The sequence below is a fragment of the Raphanus sativus genome, unplaced genomic scaffold, assembly GCF_000801105.2.
Source record: "Raphanus sativus cultivar WK10039 unplaced genomic scaffold, ASM80110v3 Scaffold1206, whole genome shotgun sequence".
Lineage (NCBI taxonomy): Eukaryota > Viridiplantae > Streptophyta > Magnoliopsida > Brassicales > Brassicaceae > Raphanus > Raphanus sativus.
Genome location: NW_026616519.1, coordinates 1 through 15,916, shown reverse-complemented (window position 1 = coordinate 15,916; position 15,916 = coordinate 1). Strand labels below are relative to the sequence as shown.

The 15,916-nt window shown below is 35.0% G+C and overlaps 3 protein-coding genes across 3 annotated transcripts; 1 reads left to right on the top strand and 2 right to left on the bottom strand.

Moving 5' to 3' along the window:
• Positions 1 to 356: 356 nt before the first annotated feature.
• On the top strand, positions 357 to 2,694 carry LOC108856254 (9-cis-epoxycarotenoid dioxygenase NCED3, chloroplastic). The gene has a single exon (XM_018630018.2). It carries the CDS (start codon positions 461 to 463, stop codon positions 2,237 to 2,239), a length of 1,779 nt encoding a protein of 592 aa, XP_018485520.2. The 5' UTR covers positions 357 to 460; the 3' UTR covers positions 2,240 to 2,694.
• A 7,466-nt stretch (positions 2,695 to 10,160) lies between these two features.
• LOC130503886 (glycolate oxidase 1-like) lies at positions 10,161 to 11,010 on the bottom strand. Its single transcript, XM_056998451.1, has 2 exons — positions 10,651 to 11,010; positions 10,161 to 10,564 (listed from the first exon to the last, which is right to left on the bottom strand). The coding sequence occupies exons 1-2, from the start codon at positions 10,750 to 10,752 to the stop codon at positions 10,412 to 10,414; spliced, it is 255 nt and encodes an 84-aa protein (XP_056854431.1). The 5' UTR covers positions 10,753 to 11,010; the 3' UTR covers positions 10,161 to 10,411.
• A 183-nt stretch (positions 11,011 to 11,193) lies between these two features.
• Positions 11,194 to 13,590, bottom strand: LOC108856778 (glycolate oxidase 2). Its single transcript, XM_018630659.2, has 11 exons — positions 13,362 to 13,590; positions 13,145 to 13,269; positions 13,006 to 13,052; positions 12,837 to 12,914; positions 12,619 to 12,743; positions 12,458 to 12,524; positions 12,309 to 12,371; positions 12,154 to 12,223; positions 11,962 to 12,062; positions 11,776 to 11,880; positions 11,194 to 11,686 (listed from the first exon to the last, which is right to left on the bottom strand). The coding sequence occupies exons 1-11, from the start codon at positions 13,496 to 13,498 to the stop codon at positions 11,501 to 11,503; spliced, it is 1,104 nt and encodes a 367-aa protein (XP_018486161.1). The 5' UTR covers positions 13,499 to 13,590; the 3' UTR covers positions 11,194 to 11,500.
• Between the last annotated feature and the right edge of the window lie 2,326 nt (positions 13,591 to 15,916).

The following is a 15,916-nucleotide window of genomic DNA, read 5'->3' as shown; positions in this document are numbered from 1 at the left end:
CCTGATGTTATCGAACCAACGAGGATACATGATACTAGATTAGAGGTTTTTTCAGGACCAATGCATATTCAAGCTGCCAAAGATTGATAGCTTTTGTTAACAAACCTAGAAGCAAGAAGCCACAAAAAAAAAAAGACAAAATGAGTTGAAAGATTGAAGTGGATGCATTTGTCTAAGTATGAAAGGTCTCGACTTAGAACCATAACATATTACTCTGTTTCTCTCTCTCCCTCTAAAAATACCCACTCACTACATTCTTGCTATGTCAATAATTCAACACGTGGCGACCCACCATTCCCGTCTCCCGGTCTATATAAAGCCTTTAGCACTTCATTGCTCTCAAACCAACTCCCTCTTTCTCTTCTCCACATCAACAAAGAAGCAAAAACAAAGCCTTTCAAAGAATCTCAAAATCGAACTCACTTTGAAGCAACAATACTGACTACACATAACTTTGAAAATGTCTTCTTTCACGGCGACTGCGGCGGTTTCTCGGAGATGGGTCGGTGGCAATCATACTCAGCCGCCATTATCGTCTTCTCAAAGCTCCATACCCATGACAAGTCGTGTCCAACGAAAGCTCAACGTTTCCTCTGCGCTTCACACTCCTCCTGCTCTCCACTTCCCAAAGCAATCCCCCAACTCTCCAGCCATTGTCGTTAACCCCAAAGCTAAAGAATCCGACAGCAAGCAAATGAACTTGTTCCAGAGAGCAGCTGCTGCGGCGTTGGACGCGGCGGAGGGGTTCCTCGTGAGCCACGAGAGACAGCATCCACTCCCAAAAACCGCCGACCCTAGCGTTCAGATCGCCGGAAACTTCGCTCCGGTGAACGAACAGCCCGTCCGGCGTAATCTCCCGGTGGTCGGGAAAATACCGGATTCCATCAAAGGAGTGTACGTGCGAAACGGAGCTAACCCGCTTCACGAGCCGGTGACTGGCCACCACTTCTTCGACGGAGACGGGATGGTCCACGCCGTTAAATTCGAAGACGGTTCGGCTAGCTACGCTTGCCGGTTTACTCAGACAAACCGGTTTATCCAGGAGCGACAATTAGGCCGACCGGTTTTCCCCAAAGCCATCGGCGAGCTTCACGGTCACACCGGTATCGCCCGGCTTATGCTATTCTACGCCAGAGCTGCAGCTGGTTTAGTCGACCCGGCACACGGAACCGGAGTAGCTAACGCTGGTTTGGTCTATTTCAACAACCGGTTATTAGCGATGTCGGAAGACGATTTGCCATACCAAGTCCAGATCACTCCAAGTGGAGACTTGAAAACCGTTGGCCGTTACGATTTCAACAAACAGTTAGAATCCACAATGATCGCCCACCCGAAAGTCGACCCGGAATCCGGCGAGCTATTTGCTCTAAGCTACGACGTCGTTTCGAAGCCGTACTTAAAGTACTTCCGATTCTCACCGGACGGGACAAAATCACCGGACGTCGAGATCAACCTCGATCAGCCGACGATGATGCACGACTTCGCGATAACAGAGAACTTCGTGGTTATACCTGACCAGCAGGTCGTTTTCAAGCTCCCGGAGATGATCCGCGGCGGCTCTCCGGTGGTTTACGACAAGGACAAGGTCGCAAGATTCGGAGTTTTAGACAAATACGCCGAAGACTCGTCGGCCATCAGGTGGATCGAAGCGCCGGAGTGTTTCTGCTTTCATCTCTGGAACGCTTGGGAGGAGCCGGAGACAGAGGAGGTCGTCGTGATCGGGTCGTGCATGACTCCGCCGGACTCGATTTTCAACGAGTCCGACGAGAATCTCAAGAGCGTCCTCTCCGAGATCCGGCTGAACCTCAAAACCGGTGAATCCACTCGCCGTCCGATCATCGCCGACGGAGAGGAGCAAGTCAACCTCGAAGCGGGGATGGTTAACCGGAACATGCTCGGCCGGAAAACAAGGTTCGCTTACCTCGCTTTAGCCGAGCCGTGGCCTAAAGTCTCCGGCTTTGCTAAAGTCGATCTCTTTACCGGTGAAGTCAAGAAATACCTGTACGGCGGTGAGCGTTACGGTGGAGAGCCTCTGTTTTTACCAGGGGACGAGAACAGAGGAGAGGACGATGGTTACATCCTCTGTTTCGTTCACGACGAGGACACGTGGAAGTCGGAGTTACAGATAGTTAACGCCGTTAGCTTGGAGGTTGAAGCAACGGTTAAACTTCCGTCGAGGGTTCCGTATGGGTTTCACGGCACGTTCATCGGAGCTAATGACTTGGCGACGCAGGTGTGAGTGTTATGTGTACGTATAGGTGATGATGAAGAAGCTTCTAGAAGATAAAAAGAGAGAGGGATTTATCAGTGGGATGGTCTGCATATACGTCCCCGGAATCTTCTCCTCTTGTGGTTTTTTCTTGCTGTGTTTCTTTCTTTGTTCATTTTTTTTCTCTTGGGGTGCAGTTTGATATTTCCCTCTTTTTTGGGGTCAATTTAGAAGTCTGAAAGATTTTGAGGGACCAGTTTGTAGCTTTTGGGCTGTAGGGTAGTAGCCTGGCCGTTCGAGCTCAGCTGGTTTCTGTTATTCTTTCACTTATTGTTGTTCATAGTGAGAAGTAAATATTATAATAAACAAGAGATTGTGTTGATTGTATGTTTGTAGCAAACATTTGGCTTTTAATAATCTTTTGTCTATGGTTTAATGTTATTTTAGTTGAATCCGTTTTACTTATGGAATGGTTTTCTGGTTTGTGACATCATTGTTGGTTATAATGTTAACTTGGTCCGTCCATCATTATTCATCAAGTGATCTTTTAAAATGGACCAATGAAAGAGAGACAAGACTCAAGTAAGCTAACCAAATCACGCGTCTTGTAAATCTAGTATGTCACTTTTGGTATTTGCATGTAAGAGAATTACCAAAGTCACTTTCAGTCGATTCTCAAAATATAAACTGACGATGAAGTTATCCCACGTAAAAAGAGTATATAATTTGAACATGACTTGTTATTAACCTGTTTGAAAATTCAAGGGGATTTAGTAACTCGTAGTTGTCATAAACCTATATTAAAAACATAGTAATTTTGGTAAGCAGAACCGTAAACATTGGATATATATATATATATATATATATATAATGTAACGTGAGTGGTGGGTGGTAACACAGTGCAGAGACAAATCAGTATTAGTGGAATTGTGACGAAATTAACAGCATTATTCTTATTTTATCAATAATAACGCAAATCAATAAATATATTTCATTTATTTTTACAAATGTAACACTTAATCTGAACGTGATCTATGATTATTTGGATAAATAAATGTATATACAAAGAAAGGGAGGTCAACTGTTTGAAAGAGTGTTTCAGTGTATTGAGATTAAGACATTTGCAAAGTAAACGGTACGCAAATGATTTACATTTGTTATCATTTAACAACTTTTGCTAAAGAATATCTTAGGATATGCTTGCACAGATTTAAGATTTTTTAAGTTTACGTACACGTTTTAGTCTTTTAGTCATCGTATCGATCTATCTGGAAACTAACTAACCCAACGTAGATGGATGTGTTTTCTGACATCATTCAAGAGCAGTTCTTCTAAGATCCAGGAAGAACAGAAATGAAAACAAATTTATTTATTTTAAAATTATATATGATATATTTCATATTTTAAAATTATATTTTTGTTTTTTTAACATTTTTGTCATATTTTTTAAAAATAAATATATATATATATATTTTAACATTTGTGTTTATTATTCAGACACAAGTGTATGTTCCTTCCATTGTCCGCTCACGAGAGTGCCTCTTGTGTTTATATCTGAAAGGTTTGATTAATACTATCTTAAGGATTTGAATTTGAAGTATTGTAAGAACACATATAACATTTGTGAAAGTTCATTGGATGCATAAACTTTAATCGGAACAAAAAATTTATTGAATATGGGCAATATGGCAAAATGATACGTTGGGTTGCATTTCATTTACGACAAATAATATAGGGCAATAATATTCAGAATTTCAGATAGTTCATTTAGACCATCCACGTTTCAGTATGTTAATGTTTATGATAACCAAAAAAGTATAAATATGATGGAATATATTGAAGTCAACAATAAAAAAAAAAGAATATATTGAAGCCAACAATGATATAATCAATACTTACCCAAAGTAGAAGGTGACTTTTATCACCAGCTAACTAAAGCCTAACTACTTTCCCCTAGTGGAAGGTTGGCACTTATGTTTTCCATGTATACATTGACAGTTACTAAGAACCGTGGCACATAGGTTACATTTAACAAATGTATGTTTCATATGATTCCCAATAACGGTAAAGTGTAAAGTATAATAGAATGAATATATTATTGTGTTGTCATTAATATGAGAATAAATGATGCATATATATATGGCTAACATTAACATAATGTTAACAATAGATAATGCTAACTTTCTTAACACTTAATGTAAATATGTTAAGAATATCTTGAGATTAACTTGATCTTCAAGTCTTTCTTTTTAGTCTTGAGGGTCTTCATGGGTTTCACGGGCTTCACAGACTTGGTCCGTAAGATACATATCTTCCGGCCCAACATATCTCTAATATTCCCCCGCACGACAAACGTGGGATGCAATATGCAAATCTGCAATCACAAAGCAGACTACGTATGTCGTGGACACTATATCGAGGAAAACAAATCAGTAGGTTCCTCCGGGAATAAACTTCAACTTGGATAAGGAGGATGAAAACTTCAGCTCTTCTTTGGTCTTGACAATGGGAATACATCCCGTGGGCGCAACTGCAGCTCCTAAAAACAATTGTCCATGACTTGGACAGTCCATACACCGGACTAAAAAAAAATTGACCTAAGAATTTGAGCGTTCAACTAGAACTCCCCCGTAATGGTTAAACTATAACCAACAATATTCCAAACTATGGAAAAACAAACATTCTAAGAAATTCTAAACTATAGAAAATCTTAGAAAAAAAATAACCATGTGAAACCCCTTCCTTTAAAGAATCTTCGAATGATCTTAGACATCAACCCATGATATTTTGACTTTAACTAAAGACACATGAACTCAAAACCATATTAATAAACCTATTGAATTTGAAAACGTAACACCTAAAATAATTATAAAAATTCGTACCACTAACTTAGATAAAAAAACGAAAACTCAAACATATGTGGTAACGTCATCTTCATCGTCGGTATCACCATCATCTTCTTTAGCATCGCCAACACCAACGATGATGAGCATCATCAAATCTTAAAACTTGCGGAAGTTTTAGTTTTGATCCCTAAAAATCGACTGCTCTGATACCATGTAAAGTATAATAGAATGAATATATTATTGTGTTGTCATTAATATGAGAATAAATGATGCATATATATATGGCTAACATTAACATAATGTTAACAATAGATAATGCTAACTTTCTTAAACACTTAATGTAAATATGTTAAGAATATCTTGAGATTAACTTGATCTTCAAGTCTTTCCTTTTAGTCTTGAGGGTCTTCATGGGTTTCACGGGCTTCACAGACTTGGTCCGTAAGATACATATCTTCGGCCCAACATATCTCTAATATAAAGTTTGGTACATCAGCACAAAATTGTTTACATCCTAGCGTGGCGAAGGCGGAGGTGCCATAACGATAGCCCAATCTAAGAAGTTGATATTGTATGTAACGCGAAGTATTTGAATTATAAAATAATTTAGCTCAAAATTAACAGGTGTTCGAAACAATCCCAACACACTAAACATGGTTAGTCGGTTGCATTTCGGTTCACCGGACAATATCCATGGTTATTCAAAAAAAAAAATTAACAGATATAGAAACATTACTGAAGATGGGAAATATAGAAATTATAAACCCCTTTTTGTTTTCCTAACATAGAAATATATACTTTATCATGAAATTGATATAGTAGGGGAATGATCGACCACAAGTTACGAATATGCATTTTTATGAGTGAAATCAGAAATGAAAAGAGTCGTAATCATTCTCTGGTTTTGAATCCGATTATTAATTATATAGAGCATAGTTTATGGTTATATGATTAAAAAAATCAAATTAATAGTTTTCTTTTTGTGAAAATTGAGAGTGTGAACGAACAAGATGATGTATACCACTACAATCGTGCCTCGTATATTATATAACAGATAGACGCCGATAATGCACGCCATATTATTTGCACTTCCTAGACTTTAGCATATACTGGAATACTAGGTGGTTTGCCCGCACATGCGGGCATAATTTTATAATAATAAATTATTATTTATGTTATCAAAAATTTAATTAAACATCATTTTAAAAAATAGAAGATAATAAATTTAAATTTGAAATAATACTAATTATTTTTGTCTAATAAAAGATAATTCTTACATATATTAAATTGTTATCTAAAGATAATATTTTACGTTTTATTATTTATAGTTATTTAAAGATAATATTTTATTTAATAATAGTTATAGTTATGTTATGTATTATTCTTACATATATTTTACATAACAAATTATCACATCATAATGAACATTGATGTGAATCATATACTTTTATTATGGTGTTGGAATTTTAAAAACACTCACATATTTGAAATATTGTAGAAAATAAACTTATACAAATGTTTTTGATTGAATAATATCTAATTTTAAATTGTTTTATATTTTAATTTTTAACTTTTATAATTCAAAAAATATTATTTTCAGATAACAACACAATATATATAAGAATTATCATTTTTGACAATATTAATTTATAATCTAATATAACATATAAATATAATATTATTAATTTAAAGTTTTAATATTAAAAATATTATTTTTAGATAACAACTTAATATATGTAAGAATTATCTTTTATTTTTGAAAATATTAATTTATAATCTAATATAACATATAAATCTATACTATTAACTTAAAATTCGTTTTTTAACTTTAATTTTTTAAAAAATATTACTTTCAGATAACAACACAATATATATAAGAATTATATTTATAATTTTGACAATATTAATTTATAATCTAATATAACATATAAATATATTATTATTAACCTCAAATTAACTTAAATTTCGTTTTTTGAATTTAAAATTTTTAAAATATTACTTTCAGATAACAACACAATATATATAAGAATTATCTTTATAATTTTGACAATATTAATTTATAATCTAATATAACATATATATAATATTATTGACATAAATTTCGTTTTTAATTATATAATAAATTATATATAAAATTATTAAGGGTAGCATCGTATTTAGCAAGCCTAACTTTTAATGTGGGAGCTCCGTTGCGAAATGTTTTCGATTGAATAATATCTAATTTTAAATTGTTTTATATTTTAATTTTTAACTTTTATAATTCAAAAAATATTATTTTCAGATAACAACACAATATATATATATAAGAATTATCATTTTTGACAATATTAATTTATAATCTAATATAACATATAAATATAATATTATTAATTTAAAGTTTTAATATTAAAAATATTATTTTTAGATAACAACTTAATATATGTAAGAATTATCTTTTATTTTTGAAAATATTAATTTATAATCTAATATAACATATAAATCTATACTATTAACTTAAAATTCGTTTTTAACTTTAATTTTTTAAAAAATATTACTTTCAGATAACAACACAATATATATATAAGAATTATATTTATAATTTTGACAATATTAATTTATAATCTAATATAACATATAAATATATTATTATTAACCTCAAATTAACTTAAATTTCGTTTTTTGAATTTAAAATTTTTAAAATATTACTTTCCGATAACAACACAATATATATAAGAATTATCTTTATAATTTTGACAATATTAATTTATAATCTAATATAACATATATATAATATTATTGACATAAATTTCGTTTTTAATTATATAATAAATTATATATAAAATCATTAAGGGTATCATCGTATTTAGCCAGCCTAACTTTTAATGTGGGAGCTCCGTTTCGAAAATTTACTTCGCAAATGAATTTAAAATTTTTAAAATATTACTTTCCGATAACAACACAATATATATAAGAATTATCTTTTTGCACTTCCTAGACTTTAGCATATACTGGAGTATTAGTATATATTATACTGTATATACAAACACAATCCTAACTAACTAGTAACTACTATATATCAGTGTCATCGATAGAATAATATAGATACGGAATTTACTTGGATTTTACTTTATAAACTACTATGAGTCATTTGAATATTTGATGCTGTATATATACATTTTTGTAGCTATAGAGTGTAAGCTCCCTAGAAAGAAACCAACAGCACTATATAAAGCTGGGGGAATTTGTTGTGTGGAGGTCGACCTTTCAGCGTTAAGATAGGCCAATCAAAAAGTTTCTTAATATATTTATGATGTTATTTAATAACATTAGTATACTATAGTACAATATTTTTCTTTTTCCGACTGAGTGTATGCAATATTATATTACCATCACACTCTTAACACTATCCGTCATAATCTTTTCACGTGAATAATCACACATACGCTGATGAAGATGTTACCCATTATCCTTCGTATTGCTTGTTGGCTGTTGCTATAAGTTTATCCTTGTCTTGTGATTAGACTAAACGGTGTCAAAGTGATAGGTACGAGTGGAAGAAAATTATTCGCCATATGAGTCTAGAAAATAAAACGAGTGTATAGATGTTTTAACTTTTAAGTGACAAGTATATTCAGCTTTCTGTGGGCTGCACGTATTACTCAGGGTCTTTGGTCCAAATCTACACCGACTATCACAAAATATATCTGTTTATATTATAGTTCGCATGTTAGTAACTTATTATACAATTTCTTTTTCAAAAACTTATTATACAATTAGATATTATTAATTAGTTTCCATAATTTGCAATATCGTCCGAAAAGATCTTTATGGAGGCAAACCACCATGGACCGCTTAAGATGATATGAACACAAAGCACGTGACTGAAAGCCACAAAATGGATAACGCAGACCTATCTTTCATATTTTTCCTGTGAACTAACTCGTGTAAATCAATCATCATCGTGATATTCCCGAAAGAGATAAAATGTAGCAATCAGCCACGCGTAAAACCTCTGGACGCATTAGAGATTTGAGGGCCGAGAACGACACAACCACGTGACCGTCAACGTAACCCACGAGCCCAGTCTCGTAGGGCACTAACTGATTAAGAAGAAGAAGAAGATATCTTCTCTCTGTAAAACTCTCTCCTCATCTCTTTAATGACATGAAAACGATGCTTCTTGACCTGATAAGGTCAAGAGAAACAATTAGAGAAGAAGTGAAAGGCCGCCAAAACCAATCCGCCGCCATATTCGGACTACAAACTTCTGACTATGGCAAGTTTCCGTTAGACACTATTCATCTTGTTAAATTCATTGATGATGGGAAGCACAACTTAGATGATGGATTAATCACTTGGGTTGGAACAAGGGTGCAAGCTTGATGGAGATTCCATCATGGGTGATACAAATTTCATTCATTCTTTCTAATCTTCCATCCGAACTTTCATCACTGATCAGTGTAGTCTTTACAATAAATTTTTTTTTTGTCAATTTTGGTCATTTTTGGACCGAAATCCTCGGACTGAAGTAAGGAGGAATCGAACCCCTAACGTCAGGACCCGATGGCAGAACTCAGTTATCACTTGGCTACGAACAGCCCGACAGTCTTTACAATAGTTTAGAATGTGATGTTTCAAAAGAAAAGAAAAAAGTAACACTTGATTGACATAAGCTTCTGATTAAATAAATTTTGTTCATTAAAAAGCTTCTGATCACGGATCAATGCACAGATTATTGTCTGCTAATCAAACATCGTAACACAGAACAAGCTGAACCATCGAAGTAAACGTAATATGAAAACATGCGGTATGTAATAGATCACGATAAACGCCTTGCCGTTTCTCTGTTTCACTCTATAAACTTGCGATCCGCTCTATAACTTGATTGAACATCTTGTCGTGTTTATATGTTTCGCTAATGGTTCAATAGGACGTCATCGCAAAACATGCTGTTTTTTTTTGCGTGTTATTTTCACGGCCCAGATTATAATAAGCTATAAAAGGCTTTAGTGATCTAAGGCCCATTAGTATTTCCTTAGCCCAGGAGCAATAACAAACTCGCGGGAAAGAAGAGACGATGATATATACTTGTCTCTATTGTTTAAGCAAGAATAATGGACTGTAGGTAGAAGAAACCAAATAAGATTACATAATCTCTAGGCATGGTTTGTGATTCCACATTGGGAGGGAGAAACAAGTCTTCAGACAGATATCAAAGTAGCTTCATTCAAAAAAAAAAAAGATATCAAAGTAGCAAAGCCAAGTGACAAATTCATAATGTGAGAGAAACTTTAGCCATTACATGTTCTGTTGTTGTTGCTCTTCTCTGGTTGTTTTGATCTCTCTATAACCTGGCCAAAGGGCGTGGAGTATCCCATTAGGTGGTAATGTGGTTACGGGTGATTTCCTTGAGAGACCGGCACCCACTTAACGCCATGGTCAGCTCGAACTCATCACGCAGCATTTGAAGCACCTTTCTAACTCCAGCCTCTCCTTCAGCAGCGAGTGAGAATACCACTGGTCTTCCAATCTGGGAGATATTCAGATGTGTTATTAGATACTGTCAATGGTTTCAAGCAGCTTATCTTGGTATATAGAAAAAAATGTGATGCTTACAAATATCCCTGAGGCTCCAAATGCAAGTGCCTTGAAGACATCAGCGCCATGTCGAACACCACCATCCAAGAAGACAGGAATCTGTTCTCTTGAAGAGTCCATTGGTCCTCTGCTCCTGAGGCATAGTAGTCGTATACCATCTTAGGCAGCTTCTCCTTTGCAATCGATTCATACTCGGTAACGTTTGTGATCTCCATTTTTCGATCAAGGTTGTGACCGGCAAAGAAACCTTATATAATTTTATATATATCTCAATGTTTTATATTTGGTTAAAATCTAATACTTTTTGTGATGTGGATTAATTTGCTTGTGAATGAATTGAATACTTTTTGTATAGTAGAAAAATTATTGGCAATAGAAATTGATATGGATGAGATTTAAAAGGTGAAGAATGGATAAGGAGATCAGATAGATTATGTGTTGTCTAATTCACAAGCAACTTTATGTGTTCCTAATAATTAGTATGCCAATAACTGTTTTCTTTTTCTTCTTTGAAAAAAAATCTCAATGAGGTTCTAAGAAAATAATAAACAGGAGATAAGATTATATATACTTTTGAGAATTTCATTGAAATAATACCCTTAGAATGTTCTAAAAATTCAAATAGCATTACATAGAATCTCCAAGTAGCATTGCTACAAGGAAGAAGAATGGACTGAGGGTATAGAAGTAGCCAAATAGCATTACATAGAGTCTCCGGTCATTGTTTTTGTGTGTTTCAATTACAGCAAAAAAAAAAAACAAATCCTTGAGAGATAAATAGTAGCGTAGATGCCAAGTCACCACCAATCAGAATCTCATTAGGTTTACCTCTGTGTTGTTGCTCTTCTCTGTTTCTTTGTTTTGGCCTCTATAACCTAGGCAAATGGCGTGGAGTTTCCCACTCTGTGATAATGTGGTTACGTGTGATCTCGCTGAGAGACCTGCACCCACTTAACGCCATGGTTAGCTCGAACTCATCACGTAGCATTTGAAGCACTTTTCTAACTCCAGTTTCTCCTTCAGCAGCAAGTGAGAATACCACTGGTCTTCCAATCTGAGATTTGAGAGGGCATAAAGATTAATGTGTTGTTAATTAGTACTTTCAATGGTTTCAAAGAGCTCAGCCGATAAATGGATGCTTACAAATATCCCTGAGGCTCCAAGTGCAAGTGCCTTGAAGACATCAGTGCCACGTCGAACACCACCATCTAAGAAGACAGGAACTCGTCCTTGTGTCGCTTTAACAACCTGAACGCATAAGAATATTATAACATTAATACTTCCTGACAACAACAAAAATTGATGTTTGTTGTTGAGAATGATCTCTACCTCTTCAAGTGCTGAGATAGTGGCTGGGACATAGTCAAGCTGGCGAGCTCCATGGTTTGACACAATGATCCCTGCTGCTCCAGCTTGAATCGCTATCCTTGCTGCAAGAGGGTAATAGTAGTTGACCTCATCAAGTATTCTCATGAAACTAAAGTGATGAAAAATATTTTGTTTGTCAGATTTGTAACTCACCATCCTCTCCTGTAAGAACACCCTTGACAAGAATTGGCATGCTGGTGATTGTCTGGAGCCACTGCACATCCTGTTTGTGTTACATGAAAGTTAGTGAAGTCTGGATCAAGTTTTTGTTTCATATGCTATCTTATGATATGTTTTATTCTCAGTACCTTCCAGCTCAAGGTACGGTCAATTTGACCAGCAACATATGAAGCCAAGCCAGAGTCATTTGCCTGCAGGTAACCCAACATAGCAAGTTCAAGAACAGGAAACAGTAATGGATCGTTGCCTCTATGGATATGATCTGATTAATGCTTACCTCATCCATCTTTCCAAGGTCAAGACCTTCAAAGTTCTTCAATGTCAAGTTTGGAGGCAAAGTGAACCTACAGGAGGAGATCAACACACAATGTTATTCTATATGTTCGCATGTTCGAGTCCAATCAAACTCTTATCAAATTGAAATGGATGTGGTCTTACCTGTTCTTGATATCAGACTCTCTGCGACCTAGCCTTGGGGTGTCTACAGTGAGAGCAATGGCTTTGAATCCAGCTTTCTCGGCTCTTCTCACAAGCTGTTCAACCACTTTCCTGTTCTTGTATACCTACACATAACAATCATAACACGTGAACCATCAAACATGACCAGTTTTTTCTTTTCAGGTTAATTGTACAACAAGTTGTTTAGAAAAACTTACATAGAGCTGGAAGAATCTGATCCCTGGACCTGTGGAAGCAACTTCTTCAACGCTGGAAGTAGCCCATGAAGAGAGGGTCTAAAACATCATGGAAGAGAATAAATTCAAGACATGGCTATGTATAAATGATGGCTAATGAAGCTAGAAACACCGGAAACTTATAACATACCATGATGGTTCCAGCAGCAGATGCAGCTCTAGCCGTAGCATATTCCCCTGCATTAGTTTCCGTTAGAACAATCCTTAAAAAACTTTCTCTCTAGCAATACTAAAGCAAGTTTTCACTCTCTATTGAGTCTTTTTTTTACCTTCCGGGTGAGCCATCTTTTGCATGGCAGTAGGAGCAACCATGATTGGCATGGAGATCTTGAATCCCAAGACGGTTGTTGTCATATCAATCTTGCTCACATCAATCAGAATCCTAGGACGAAAGCTGTTGTTACAACGTAACCAAAGCTAAGTTAATATATCAAATCAAAAAATCTCTAGTGAAACCATGAGTTATATTATTACATATAAACTCACAGGATCCTTGCGAAAGCGTTCCTGTTCTCTTTAAGAGTCCACTGGTCTTCTGCACCAGAGGCATAGTAGTCGTATACCATCTTAGGCAGCTTCTCCTTTGCGATGGCTTCATACTCGGTTACGTTTGTGATCTCCATCTGTCAAAGAGTAATCTCACTTACCTTTTGATGGGAATGAAGCTTTCGAGAGAGATGAAGGGTGATTGTAACGAGAGCTTATATTATATATCCGAACTTTTTTATAGTCAGTTAAATACTTGTCCTGTTTTAATTTGTTGAAGAGTGTAAAGATTGTTGGCAAGTTGGGAAAATAATACAGTATGGATGAGAAGCTGGAGGTGAGGAATGTACTAGGAGATACGGACAAAGATCAGATGGGTCTGTGTCTGATCCACAAGCAACTTGTGTGTTTCTTAACTTTTCTTTCGTATTATCGTTCACAATCTCGAGGGATGGATAATAATTTCAGAAGCCAATGGTTTTTCTTTCTTTTTTGAAACGACCACAAGTAGATGATTAGTCTAGGCGTTTGGATCCAGGTCCCTTTTGTTAGGATTTCAGATTATCAATATCATACCAATAAATTTAGGTTACTTTTAATTTTGTCCTAGATAAAAAATTTAGTCACTATCCAAATTATTAAAAATCCAAAAAAACATCTAAAATATTTTAAGAGTATTAATCAATTATTTGAAAATTTCCATAAAAACTATTCTAATTACATAAAGGTCTCTTTAATATATTCTAAAATATCTAAATCAAACAAGAATCAAATCTAAAAAAAATTACCAACATCTCCAAAAAAAATTAAAATATCCAAATTACCTCAAAATAGATTAAAAATTGTTTTTCTTAACTTCGGATTTCTCAAAAACTGTTATGCATTTAGATTTAGATAGAGATTTTTTCCATTCAAAACAATAATTATAAATTTATTTTGGAGCTGTATTTGGGTTCGAATTTAGAGTCCAATTATAGAACTAGTAGATTATGAATTAATAATGTACTAGATTTTGATCCGCGCTTTTAAAGCGCGGGTTTATTTTCTTTTATCTTTTTTTAAATTGACAAATATTTAATAAATGTCATATTTTCATATATTTGTTTTTTTATAAAAAACTTAAGCTTTTTATCTTTCTTTATCGTGTTTCATTTTAAATGAGTATAGGCCTGATCATAATATCCGGACCCGAAGAACCAATCCAAAACCGACCCAAAAATCAGGGTCCCGAACCAGATCAGATCCGGGGTAAATATCCAAATGAATTCTAAATTGATATATCCGAAGAACCGATCTGAACCCGATCCGAACCGAGAACCAAATGAGTACCCGAAGATACCCGAAATGTGAATATATATCTAAAAATATATGTTATAATTATTTTAATATTTTAAATTAATATCATAAGTTAACTATAGTAGTCATTTTTAGTGCTTTTGAGTATTTTTGGATAAAATATGATAGTTTGGATAAAAGTTTACCCAAAAAAACTGTATAGAATGGATATTTTTGTTACTTTTGGTTACTTTTGAGTAATTTGGATACAAAAATTTGAACCGAATCGGATACTTTGGTTACTCTGAGTATAAATAACCGAATCCGTTTTAGATATTTTGGTTATTTGGTTATTTTTCAGGTTCTTATGCATGAGAACCGAATCCACCCGGACCCGGAAAGATCTGACTCGAACCCGATCCGAAAAAAAATAAAAAGTGAATCTGATTTGTTAATCGGCCCAAATGGCCCAAAAGAGATGATGTGGGCAATGGGCTGGATTTAAAAAAGTGATCCAATATAGATGTGTTATTAAAATTACTTGATTATCCTGTGAAATATGCAATGTTATTAAAGAAAGGGGTATTTTTAGTAAAAAATTCAATAGGATGCTGCTTTAATAGTATAGACAAACTAAAAAAACAAGTAAACAGTGCGAGGAGAAACATTAATGGGCCTCATAAAACAGAAAATAGGTTTCACTAGAAGCTTATGAACCCAAAACTATTGGGCTTTTGTATGACTAACAGCCTACAATATACGGTCCAGCAATGACGATGATCAAAGTGGGACTGATTTTCAGGAAATTTTCAGAAAATCTTCGTCTCTCAATTTTTTTTTTGCTCAACCCGATTCACGCCCAGAATTACAATTTTTACGGCACCTTTCCTTTTCCGGAAAGCTACGTGGAATTTGCATTTTAAAAATAAAATATAAATAAGTAAATACGGGTTTGTTGTTGGGCGGGTGGGTCTCTTCCCTCGTCAGTTAACCACCAACCAACGAAGAAATCGATCTCTTCTTCCTCCCACCCAAACTCTTCCCCCATCGAAATCAACAGATTCCGAGCCCGCGAGAGGATCCCAAACCGCGTGAATCAGCGAGAACAGAAGCCGTAAAAAGGCTCGTTCTTCTGGCGGTTTGGCGTCGAGTGATGCGATCGCATCTGTTGGCTTCGCCGCGGCGGCGAGTCAGCGACGATGATGAGCGGTTGCTTCTGCGTTATCCTCCGTCATAGGAGAACCGATTTTGATGGGAATTAAACTGCAGATGAGCTGGAT